The sequence below is a fragment of the Budorcas taxicolor genome, chromosome 20 (assembly GCF_023091745.1).
Source record: "Budorcas taxicolor isolate Tak-1 chromosome 20, Takin1.1, whole genome shotgun sequence".
Lineage (NCBI taxonomy): Eukaryota > Metazoa > Chordata > Mammalia > Artiodactyla > Bovidae > Budorcas > Budorcas taxicolor.
In genome coordinates this window covers 6862118-6875221 of record NC_068929.1, presented here as the reverse complement: position 1 = coordinate 6875221, position 13104 = coordinate 6862118, and the positions used below count along the sequence as shown (strand labels likewise).

Genomic DNA, 13104 nt, shown 5'->3' with positions numbered 1-13104 from the left:
TACCTTATGTACTGAAAAAGGCAGTCACAGAAAGCATTTTCTGTTCTGGTTCACACAGAGAAGCCAGGCTGAGAAAGGCTGCTGCAGGTTATTTAACATGCCAGATTTTCTTTGGGAGTGAAAGGCTAGGTTGGGTGGTAGGAAGGTCTGAGGAACATTTGATTATGTAAATGTATTTCTTTGACAAAGTATAAAGAGGATAATAGAAAGAGAAACAGGGCTACTTTATTAAAATACTGAGTTTATTTCACATGTATATTTGTCTCCCCACCATTCCCATCTGTCTGACCACCACTACTACTATTCCTATCATAACATTCCATACATACTTAAAACCAAGCAAAGGGTGGAGTTCCATCTTTAAAAACTAAACAGGCATTTTGGACAACACATTCTTGGCAATGGAACGTGGACAACATTTATCAGACACGGTAGGGAAAGTTCTCACTCTGCATTATAAAAAGGACAGCCAGATATCAACTGTTACAGAAATGAAATAAGACGGAAAATTTTTAACAAACTGTTTAAACTATTTTCTTAAAGAGACTTCCTCCACTGCCAGAGATCTTGAATAGCCTGGAAAAAAAAAAGAAATGTGGTTGAAAAACCACAACACTTCATAGACACCAATAAATTAAACCACGTCTCTGTACAATTCAAAATAGCTATTTTTCATTCCACCACCAAAAAGGTTCACTCTAGTTAATTAATAACTGATTTCAAGGAAACTTACAATTTAATTTCAAATTGAATGATTGAACATAAATTGAATGATCATACATTTACATAAATTATAGGATTCTTGTACGCAAAGTCACTTTCATACTAATATACACTTAATAGCTTAGACCTTTAGCTAAGGAAATCAGACTAGTTTGGTCAATGTTGCCTCAATGCCACCTGCTTTAGGGCCAAATTCAGAGAAAAACATGCACCTGTACATGGGACATATACTAAAAAGTTACATTTATCTGAAATAAACTATATACCAGTTATATCCTTCTTTATCTCTAATTATATTTCCATGATATCTTAATAGTTCCTTGTTTTATAGAATTTGCTTATAAATTCCTTAGTTAGGCTTATTATCTTGGTACACTTTAAGTTTCTAGAGTGGTCACATCCAAATTATTTTATTAATGAGTAGACATATGAGGCAGTATATATATATATTAGTTACTCAGACAAGCTCTTCCAGTTTAAACACATAAAACCATCTTCCACGACTTGTCTTTCCATTCCTGAAAACTAATGATATTGTACTGCTTCATATCAACAGGAACTGAGTATCATGTCATTCTCTAATCATTAAGTTAAATACAAATACCGAACTATTTCACAGTATTTGAAGAAGTCAAAAGGTTATCAGATGTTCCTTGATCTGCTTTATAGAGAATACTGACCTTGGAGTAATTCATGCTTCAACCTTGACCAAACATTGTTTGCACCTTTATACAAACATTCAGCAAAACTTTTATCTGCAGTTATTTCCTCAAAAGGTAGTACATTTTCTTAACTCTTTAATTCAAGAATTTCTGCAAAAGGTTGCTATTTCTCAGGTCCCATTTAGATTTTATTAGCCTAATTCTCACAAGCAACTCTAAAGAAAAACTGCGCAAGCAATGGGAAGGTATTTTATACACTGTGATTATTCATATCTGCAACTGTGCAATAAAAATGTGACACATTCAGTGTTTTGGTAATTTCCATTAATAGTGAAGTGAATGATCATATTTTTCATAATTACAGGAATTTCATCTTGGCACTTCAAATTATGCTTTCAGTTTTGAAGTCAGAAAATACTTCTGATAGCAGTGAGTTCAGTCATCTCAGCTACAAGACTGGTATTATACTATTTGGAAGGCCTTTGCAATTTCAACTTTATCATCACATGAATTTTTCTTCATCAAAAGTTATATTTTACCACTTCCTTTGGTATTAGCTTAAATTACATATTTTCTTATGCTTACCAGTTACAGATGATAATTTATATATCTCACTTGCCATGATTTTCAACACTGAATTAATAATTATCTACTGTACCATCTTAAAAGGGCTTTTATTTTACTAAAATGCCCGCTATTCAGAAAATTCACAGAATATACACTGGCATTCTGGAATTCAAATACACATAAAGAAAGAACAGCAACCAAAAGAATCAAAAAGATTCAATCTGATCATCTCAAGGCCACGGCAATGAAGGCTAACTCACGTAAAGAATATTAAGTCACTGCAAGGCTTTCAAACCTGAGAAAAAGTGTTGCCATTAAGTGATTTAAGTACTAAATACTGTGGCAGAAAAAGAGCTCTAGTAACAAATTTCTTAATTTACTGAAGAAAGCTGAACACAGGAGATTTAGGGGGTCCTGACAAAAACAACACAGACCATGTCCTGTATGTACATAATGCCTAGCAACCTTGTGTAACAGTCTTTACATTTTCCTTTATAACTTGAGTCGTCAACTAGAAGACAGTAAAAATAAATGATTTTTCTTTTACTGACAAAATGCCTTCATATTAAGAAATATAAAATCTAAATCAATATATTGAGTACAACTTGACTTCCTGCTTCCAGATTTTACACTTAGGTCTATTTCAGCAACATGTACTTCCCATAACATCTATGAAGAAAATCATCTCTGCCAACTCTTAAGAAAGCAAAAAGATCAGACTGTCCCAAGGAGCCAAATGGAGCAGCAAGGAAAACCACAGCTCATTTTCTTAGCCAACATGGTACCAAAAGCAAACTGAGTTCAGTAACCAAGAAATAATTTACCAACTATATAAAAGCTGGGAAAAATGTACTAAAAAAGTTATCTTCTCAGTTTTTGCCAACTAAATTCTTAAGAGTTTCCATGTATTTAATCTGAAGTATTGTCTGTGGTTAGGAACCTTTTAAAAGAAGCCAATACCTAAAGAGACTAAACAACCATAATAAATCACAATAAAAATTCTGGATTTGGTCATGTCTCCAGAAAGTTCAGTTACCTCCTGGTCAGTCATCCGGAAACAATTCTTCACATAATTGATAAACTTGGCTTCCACTTTGGGAAGGGAACCACCCTATGGAGACAAAAGCATTAAGGCTAAGTATAGAAGCATTTTTTGAGGGAGATCATTATGAAATTCCTCAAAGATCTGCGTGCTATTTATGACACGGGATTATTTGTGATCATTCCTTGTCATTTCAAATCTTTTAATACTGAATAAATCCTTTTAAAAAAAGCCTAGAAAGACGTTTGCAGAGCATATTAGGACCTAGGTCTTCCATACTGAATAAGTTTCTGACTTCCGCCCACCCACTCCCAACCACTCTAAAAAACAGATAGCCCCTTTGAGTATCATATACAAGTGACAAAAATTGTTAACCTGAATCTTCTATGCATTTAAGAAAGAGGAAGGAGTTTCAGGTGTGGTGAATTCTTAACTGTCTTATCACCTAGAAAATAAACCTCACTTTAATTTACTTTTAAATTACTGCCACATCTGTTATTTGATTCAAATATTTATTGAGCAGCTAGGGAAATACATGGTCAGAGGCGAGGCAATTGTACAAATAGAAAGCAAAGTATAAGGTTCACTGAATCACAGCAGGCAAAGTGTTTTAGGAGATCAATTGATTGCTTCCAGCCTGGAAGCGGTGTGGGTGGGTGGCCAATCAGGAAAGGGGATTGAGATTAAAATAGAAGACTTCAGTCTGGATTGTTGATGATACTCAGTTTGGACTATATGTGTCTCTCCTTTTCCTCTCCCCATCTTTGGGCTTAATTTACCAGTAGTGCCCAGGGCTGTTCAATGTGCCTGCAATTAAACCAAGGAGATAGGACCATATTAAAATTGAGGGGGAGGATATCTAAATTGTCAGTCAAGCACTGTATGCAAGGGATAAAGACACAGCAGTGATACCAGGAAGGCTAAAAGGTTTACAGCAGTACTGAAACAAATCAAGAAATACATTCTGTTCTAAAATGTTAGTTTTCCAACTGACTCATAACTGCATTAGGAAAGGAAATCTACTGAAGCCTTGCAGAACCTAGAAGGCATAGAGCAAACAAGGGAAAAGGAGTCATTAACTTTTCCTCTCAATTCTACATTTATTTTCAATAATTGAGGTCTAAGAATATTAATATTGTTCACAGAATTTTAAAGGTTCCTCTCAAATATGTTTCAAGGCATTTAAATCAATTACGCCATACTCCAGAGTTCACCAAAGTCCATGAAATGTAGATTCGCCCAACTACAAATCAGGCAGGTAGGACAAAAGCTAATCTTTTTCTCACATGTTGCCACTATTTAAGACAAAAGATAACTAAATGTAAACATGTTTGTCATTCAAATATTCAAGCATCACATGTACTGACTGGTGACACCTTGGTGCAAAAGGCAAACAGAAATAATTCATTTGTTGAAGAATGTTTCTGACTAGTCAAAAGTGAGTAATTTTTTTTAAACTGTAACAGCCAGACTACATTTCCAGCTGTTTGCAATTTTAGAAGACTCATACGCCCTCTGCTGGTACTGTGGCATCTTACGAATAGAACAGGCAATGGGAAATGGTCTAATTTAACATCTAAAGTCAGAATATATCTTACAATCAACTTACTTGTGTTCCTTTTATAATGGAAAATAAAGCACATGTAAATTCAAATATACAAAAAAAGAAATCACCAGAGATTATAAACTAATAAGCCATTTTTGAGAGAATTTCACACCACAAAAGGGCAGGTATATTGGGATAAAAAATGAGAAACAGTCCTGTTCCAATCCCCAGAAAGTTGAAGGAATATTATTTTACTCACTTTTTCTATACTTGCTTGCATTTTTGCTTTAATGTCTTCTACAGAGCTAGGTCCTTTTGGTGTTTTAGGTGTTTTTTCCTGTTTCTTGAAGGATTCTTGACCCTGGAAGAAAAAGTAAATTTCAACACAGTATCTGGATTTTCTCAATAAATAAAATTCTTAAATCCTTTACTATAAAAACAAGCGTGTATACACCAGAGTTGAGTTACCAATATAAATTAATTCATCTGAACAATTATTTTTGCCCTTAAATTATTCCTTACGAAAGGAAAAGGAAACTAGAAGGTACCCAAGAATGAATCAAAGGTATTAGTTTTATGCCTGGGGCCCATTCCACAGAACATAAGAAAAAATCTCCCAATATGCAGCCAGCTGTGAGAAACTGCCCTATGTGATAAATATACCTTTTATATATAAGGAAGAACCCTTATATAACACAGTATCACAGGAATCTTTGTTGGCTTTCTTCCTTATGAGAAAGCCAGCCGCAATATACAGTTGACCAGTGAATGTCAACAGATGACCCCAGCACTCACCATGGTCAATAATATGCCTATTACTGACTTACTGTCAGCCCTCCACATCTGGGATCCCTCTGCATCCAGACTGAACCAACCATGGATGTGCAGTACTACAGTGTTTACCACTTAAACCCGTGACGAATGGGCCCATGCAGCTTAAAATCGTTCCAGGGTCAACTGTCCAGCACAGGATGAACGCCGATAAAATAAGCACATTTTAGCTCTTCTGACACCCTGAAGTCGTTCTCCAAAGGCCTACCAGATTCTGTGAGAGCAGGAGAGCCTAACCACTTCAGTGAAGCTCACGCTAGTGCATCTGTTGCCACTTACTTTTGATCTTGGTGTTGACGGTTTTGAGTCTTTTCCATTTTGGTTTGATTTTTGTGCATTTTTGGCTGGAGTATCTCGTACAGACTGTAATTAATTAAATTCATCACATTAATCTTAATCAATGCCCCTCCCTACAGAACAGAGTTACTGCAAATTAAACTGCCCCAAACCATATAAAAGCAGCAGTCAGGTTAAGATAAAATAATCATTTTCACTAAAGGGCTAATGGGGAGAAGGCTACTACTACACAAAGAAAACAAGTTCATTCTTCACTATTAGGAATGTTTCCAAAACAGCCCTACTCAAGAGCAATTTTAAGTAGGAGATCAGCATCTTCAACGACAACTTTTGATAACCATCAAACAAGCAATGGCATCAAAAAATCCCCACCTTTTGTTACTATTTCCAACAATCTTAAATTACTGTACCTTACTTACTTTCTTTACTGGAGCTTTTTCTTCAACTTCCTCATCAAAATCGTCATCATCATCACTACAAATGAAGTAAGTGCGTATTACTTATTCAATGTACTCAACAAATCTAGAAAGCTTATCTAGAAAGTAGAAGAACTTGCAAGTTTAGTCAAAGCAAATCAAACTTTTGGGGGTTGACAAAAGAACTGAAAGCACAATCCTTAAGGGAAACCCTGTCAAATGCAGCATATGGATGAACCTTACGGCCATTACACTAAGTGAGACAGTCAAGACAGACACAAGACCAATACTGTGCGATTCTACTTATCTGAGGTTTACCTAAAGCGATCACTCTACAGAAACCAGAAGATGGGTGGCTGCCAGAGGAAAGGTGGAAATGGGGACTTTTTACTCAGTGCTTATGGTTTTTAGTATTAGTAGCCGAGCCTGACCTGTTAAACAAAATGTCATGATGATTAAAACTACTAAACTGCACACTTAAAATCAGAATGTTTTCCTAGAGGTAGGACAGACATGGAACTGAAGGGGCCAGAAACAAAAACTATGTAAGCATAGTAACTATCTTCAAGAAGGGGGGAAAGACCAGTCAATGGGGAAAGATCTTTCACAAATGGTGCTAGGACTACTGGGTATTCACAGTACCTGGCTCCTGCCTCACAGTACATACAAAACACAGTACATACACAATTTAAAATGGATAAAAGATCAAAAATGAGCTAAAATTATAAAACTGGAATGGTTCTTAGGTTTGACACCTAAAGCACAAATAATAAAATTAACTGGACTTTATGAAAGTAAAAAACTTTTCTGTAAAGGATTGTCACACAAAGAAGACAACACATGGGATGGGAGAAAACATTTGTAAATTCTAAGGGATTTGTTTCCAAAACATACAAAAGTTCTTATAGCTCAATAATATAAAACAAGTACTGGCACATGCTACAAAGGTGAATCTTAAAAACACTGAGGCCAAGTGAAACCAACCAGCAGAAAAAGGTACATATTATGATTCCATTTATATGAAACATCCAAAACAGACAAATCTAAAAAAAAAAAAGTGTATTAGTGGTTGACTAGAGCTGGAGAAAATGAGGGGTTATACCTTGGTTTCTTTTGAGGTGATGAAAGGTTCTGAAATTGGCTGCCCAACTGGGCATATACCATCAACTACAGAATTGTACACTCTAAATGTACAAACTGGGGGGTTGGGGGTGGGGAGTGGAATCCAATTATTAGAGAAGTCCACAAGTCTGAAACAGGAAATAGTGGAATTGCTTGAAATTTTAATTACCTCACAAACTGAGTATTATATAGTCTCAAAAATACGACAACTTTATCTATGTTCAACCAAAGAAACACTTCTTTTCCAATACCAGAGAAAAACATCTGCTGTGTTAACTGCATCAAGTACCATATAATTTACACTAAAAGCATATAAAATCTTTTAAGTGACTTTTATCAGGGATTTTTAAAATCAATTTTGGCCCTAGTACCCAAAAACTACACATGCTACACCCATAATGAAAAGATGACAATGATTTATATACAACCACTACCAGTACTGTAAGCAGTTTCACTTCATCAGAATATTGCCTAACAAAACAGGTGGAGAGGGTGTTTTTTCTGGATAACCCCACTTTTCCCATTGCCACCTCAATGTAGAACCAGAACAGTCTCCACTACCCCCTCACTTGACCTGGCTCCTGTGGGAAAACCTACAACTTGGAAGGAAGTACAGCCCAAGGAGCATCAGGACTCAGCCCTAAGCACGGGCCACTTGGAGAACGGCCACTCTTGCCCAACAGGGGCCCCAGGTCAACCAGGCTTGCGCACCTAACACTTTCCCGGCCCCTGAAAACTGTCCTGTAGTGTCACCCGTTACAGTTGCCTGGGCCACTCAGTAACAATCATCTACCAAGGTTGCATCTGGAAACCGTAACTTTTAAACTTTTTATACTGGAATACAGTTAACAGTGTTGTGTTGGCCATATTAAACTTTTAAATGTACTAAATGGTCTTCAGCTTTTCTTGCTTACATCAACAGCAAGTCAACCAACCCCACACCATACCCTTTCCACCCCCAAAACAGGACCCACTGATCATTACCTCCTAACCAACAGAATCTAAAACTTGTACCCTCAACGGATCTATTAACTGCCTCTACTTACTCATGTATCTGACGATACACTTCCCCCTTTTACCAAAAATCTTCCTGATTTGGACCTGCTAACCATCTACACTATTCATTCCTCCCTGATCAACTAATTGAAGAACACTTAAAGGAGACATGGAAGACAAGAACACCAACTATTTACACTGTACTTACATCAGGAATTATCCCTTTTAAAGATAGGAAGTCTTGAAAATTACTTAGAATTTTAGGTAACTTAGAATTTTAAGCATTCAACTCTTTCCTATTTTCTGCTTTCTTAATCATGCTCAAAGACCTTTTTAAGTAACTACCAGCTTGGCTAGCTGAGGTTACTGAAAGCCGGTTTGCAGATTTTATTTTTCATTAGTGCATGTTCTCTCAGAGCCTGTGTTAGATTCCAACTTCAGTTGGTTTCAGTATGTATGGACCAACGTGAGAACTCAAGAACAAAGCTGTCAGGCAATTAAACATTCAATCAGTACTAACAAATTTTTACATTGCTACATATAGGAAAGACTAATTATGACTAACATTTTATTCCATAGCACGTTTGTAACTTTACCACAGTCCAACCTAGTTAATAAACATATCAAATCTTGTTTACAATCATTTAACTCTCCAATAAAACCCTACTCCCTTTTAGAATCTAATTCTCTCCTAAGGACCACACAACCACGGGCCAAAATCCTTTCTGGGGAAAAAAATCATCATGTGACAACTTACAAAATGTATACAGCTGGAGCTATTCAGATTCTTTTTAGGCCTAATCCATTTATTACTGTACAGTAATAAAATACAGCAGACAGCATACAGTAATGTATCCACCAAATCCTCCCCAGGGAAAAAAGGAACCTAGTCAAATATATTTAGGAAATGCTTCATACTTCATCCTTTAACATACGTCATACTTCATCCTTACTGACAACCACTGACCATTCACCTCTTGTGTACGTAAACCAGTTACTTAACCCCACATCACTCCCATACAACCACGTCAAGACTCTAAGGGCTTACTACTTACTCTTCTTCATCATCGTCATCGTCATCGTCATCATCATCTTCATCTTCATCAGCAGCAAGCTTTACTTTTTTCTTTAAAAAATAATTGGACACACACTCATAAGTAAGTGCTTATCCAAACTACTGAACTAAAGGCAAGAACATATTACGTGTAGTAGATTACATCCATACCTGGGGAACCTTGCTACCACTTCCAGGGGCAGAACGCTTTCCAGATATACTTAGGAGTTTCACCTCCTCCTCCTCCTCTTCTTCTGACTCTGCATCTTCCTCCACAGCTAAAATAAATTTCTTCTGTTAGCCACTACTAAAACTCAACAGCAAGAACTCAGAAAAAAAAAACACTGCTTTTCTAGTTATAAATTACTAGGTTCCCACTTGAACCTATTACAGACAGGAGCACCAGAACTAAACATACTTTAGAAAGTCCAAATTGGGAACAAGGCAACTGCATTAAGAAGAATAAACAGTGTAACATACCTACTAAGTGCTGTCCACTGATATGCACAGGCCCTGAACCACACTTCAACCGTAAGACCACAGGTGGTGTAATTTCAAAGCCCCCAAGAGAAACCTAAAAAGAAATTATAAACCACTAAATATTGTGGAAAAAAATAAAAGGTTACATGTTTGGTATGAAATCTGTTCATAACTTTAAAATGTTTCTGAACAAGCAAACCCATCAGCCAAATGAACACATCAGTGAGTCTGTTTTTTCATCAACAAGCAGCTACCACCATGTTCAAGAGTTATCAGTCACCCCAGTGACAGAAGAGTAACCTAAATGATATCTTAATGTGACAGAATTGGAATAAAATCTAATCAGACAAAATTAGACGAAAAGTACTCGTGCGCCCTTACCGTTGGCTGTACAGACATCTTCAAAGTCGCCAGTGTTACTTTAATTGGACTGCCCTCATAATTCATCGCCTCTGCTTCAACAATGTGTAACTCATCCTTTGCTCCAGCCCCTAAACTGACCTGTAAAGACAAAAACAGTGCTTCAACTTTCTACAAGCCCTGCAAACTAGTTGTTTTAAAAGCAGACAATTATAACCTTTCATTATGACCACTGACCAGAGAAACTGACTTGGGCACAATGCTGTCTTCAAGTTTTATGCGACTAAGATTCAGTAAATCTAAACACAGAAAAACACATTTGATAACACATATGTTTATGTCATCACGCATGCAAAGTATAAGTCACCTAACGTTTATTAGACACTTACAACTTAGGTTGTAGGCTATAGGCTGTCTGTGGGGAACAAAGTAATATCTGTATCTATCCCTCTCTTAAAAGGCTTTTTAATCCAACCGAAGAAGTGAAGTACACAAATAAGGAAAGCTGAACAGTGTGACTGGACTTTTCAATTGCCAAGTGGTAAAGAGGCCAAGTTTCCTGTCACACATTTAGAAAATCCAGTATGTACAATTACTCAGAAAAACACAATTATAAAGTATTAAGCCACACTTAACTAATAACAACTAAAAGGCTGAAATCAAGAAAAGTTATGTAATCTATTTTGAAAAGTTTAAGTACCGTTCTTAAAGATAACTGGTGCTCATTTTCATCATTATCCACCTTGAAGTGATAATCTCTGTCAGCCTTTAGTTCACAACCTGTAAATTAAGAACAAAACCAACTGTAACAAGGAGAAAAGTAACACTGAAACTTCAGTGTGTGTAACTAAAGCATTAACTTGTAAAGGGATTTTTACTATTCTAGCTACCAAAAAGGAAGAGGTACCACTCCCTGCATTTCTTGATCACAAGTTTATCAACATCAAATAACATCCATACAGAGCGTAAATTCCACTTTCCCCCTATACTATTTAATTCTCAATTACATAGTCTCAGAAATAGGATCAAAAATTTAGTAAAGCTGGAATTCAAACCGATCCTAACAATGCTGATAAAATCCCACTATTTAAAAAAGTTGATTACCTACCAAAATTCCCCAAAAAAGTGCCAACCAAATTTAGAAGTGGCAAGAGTTACACAAACACCTACATCAACAGCTTGTATTTGTAGCAGAAAAACTACAAACGTAGAACTAAACTCCTTACAGGGGTCAACATTCCACTTCTGAGGTGTCAGAAATCATGCACATTCAATTCTGCTCAGAAATTAAAACATGGAAATATGTTAAGGATATTTCTAATAGAGTTAACAAAAATTTTGATAGAAATAGATCCGAAACGCTAGTTTTTCAAAATGCTAAGAATAAAAGCCTTAACGTATATAGTGCATGTTACAACTACCATTCATGAATAGGCAATTATTTGAAATACCATCAGAATTAAATTTTAAATAGTTCTATTTAATTACCATCTAATAGTTACTGGAAGAGATGCCTCAAAGCCTGACACAAGGAAATGGCGTCAACAATTAAGTTTAGTTGAGACTGAAAAACCAAGAAAGACCCTTAGCATGGTACACTGTGCGTGAGAGGGAAATCCCCCAAACCTTCCAAGTTTAACAGAAGGCTGCCTTCCCTGGTCTCCCTCTACCGCCCCAAATCATTTGTAATGCAATAGTCCTGGAAGCAAGGATCGTCTAATTTTCCTTAAGCCGCTTCTAAGTTCAGTACCACGTCTGTAAAGTGGGCGCGGTGAAATTAGAAAAAGGGTTCTCTAAACGAGTACTACCAACATAGATGTTAAGCACTGAACAAAGACCTCCAGAGTCCTGGCGCTACCAACCACTTCACCTAACATTTCCCGCCCACCAGCCTCAATTAAGCCCTAAGTCGCCAGGCTTGGGGGTGACAAGACACCAGAAAGCCCCGGATGTAGCGCCCACACCCCCTCCTCCCAACCACGTGGCAACCACGTGCTCCCAGCGGTCGCGGCCTCCTCACGCCCGGCCGGGCCGCACCTCCCCTCCCCGCGTAACCGGCCGAAGCAACGGGACCGAGTCTTGGCCCTACAGTCCTGACCCTGAGGCCCGATGACAACGCCATGCTCAATCCATCCTCTCGTTCAGAAAGGAGGTTCAGGCCTCACACTCCGAAACCACACAACCTCCTGCACCACCAACCCGGGGATCAGCATCAGGCACCCGCCCGGAATCAGAAGCCTACCAAGTCACAAAGCCCCAAGAATAACTAGCCGGAGTTCTACCATGGGCCCCAGCTAACGCCAAACTCTCAACCTGTCGCTCCCAAGTTGCTTCAGGCCCTAGGCCCCGACCGCTCATGCTCCAGCCTTCAGGCCGTCCCTCCTTCCCACCATCCCTCCGTGCTGCCGGCTCGACTCTCCTGGATCCCCATCCCTCAGGCTGGAGAATCCTAGCAGCTCGCTTCCGACTCCCTCAGAGCTCCAGCCTGCTTAGTTTTCTCCGCCAACCCAGGCCTCAACATGATTACACTCCCCCATCAAAGCCTCCAGGCCCTCCGCGGCCTCGCTCCAACCCCCCAGCAGTTACCGAAAAGATAGTTCTGGGGCCTCAAGGGGCTCATGTCCATGTCCATTGAATCCTCCATGGGTTGGCGGCACGCACTTATGTGGGAGAGAAGCCGGACGGAATTAAACGACTACTATTCGAACCAGCAGCCGCGCAGGACGGAATCACACCAGGGAAAGGACGCGGGCTCCCCGCGTACATATATAGCACCCTGGAGATCTCGCGAGAGTTCCTCAAGTCCCGTTTCCGCGCGCGTGCTCCGGGGCACCCGCCCCTCCCGGTCGCTCTCGCGCGCAAGCGCTCTTCAACCTCACTCCTTTCTACCTCGCCCCCCACCTCCTCCAGGTACTCCGCGGGCTCCCACCGAGCACGCGCACTTGTACCTCAGCCCCACCCCTCCGCAGCAGCTGCGTCCCGTGCGCAGGCGTGCTTCCCCGGGTAGC

The 13104-nt window shown here is 38.7% G+C and overlaps 1 protein-coding gene across 2 annotated transcripts; it reads right to left on the bottom strand.

Annotated features, from left to right (window-relative positions):
• Positions 1-210: 210 nt before the first annotated feature.
• Positions 211-12824, bottom strand: NPM1 (nucleophosmin 1). 2 transcript variants are annotated; one of them, XM_052659080.1, is made up of 11 exons: positions 12683-12824; positions 10797-10876; positions 10118-10237; positions 9737-9830; positions 9428-9534; positions 9258-9328; positions 6079-6142; positions 5651-5734; positions 4800-4901; positions 2989-3063; positions 211-576 (listed from the first exon to the last, which is right to left on the bottom strand). In XM_052659080.1, exons 1-11 carry the CDS (start codon positions 12738-12740, stop codon positions 538-540), a joined length of 894 nt encoding a protein of 297 aa, XP_052515040.1. In that variant the 5' UTR covers positions 12741-12824; the 3' UTR covers positions 211-537. The 2 variants fall into 2 exon arrangements, with proteins under 2 accessions (XP_052515040.1, XP_052515042.1); XM_052659082.1 differs by having other exon boundaries at positions 6088-6142.
• Between the last annotated feature and the right edge of the window lie 280 nt (positions 12825-13104).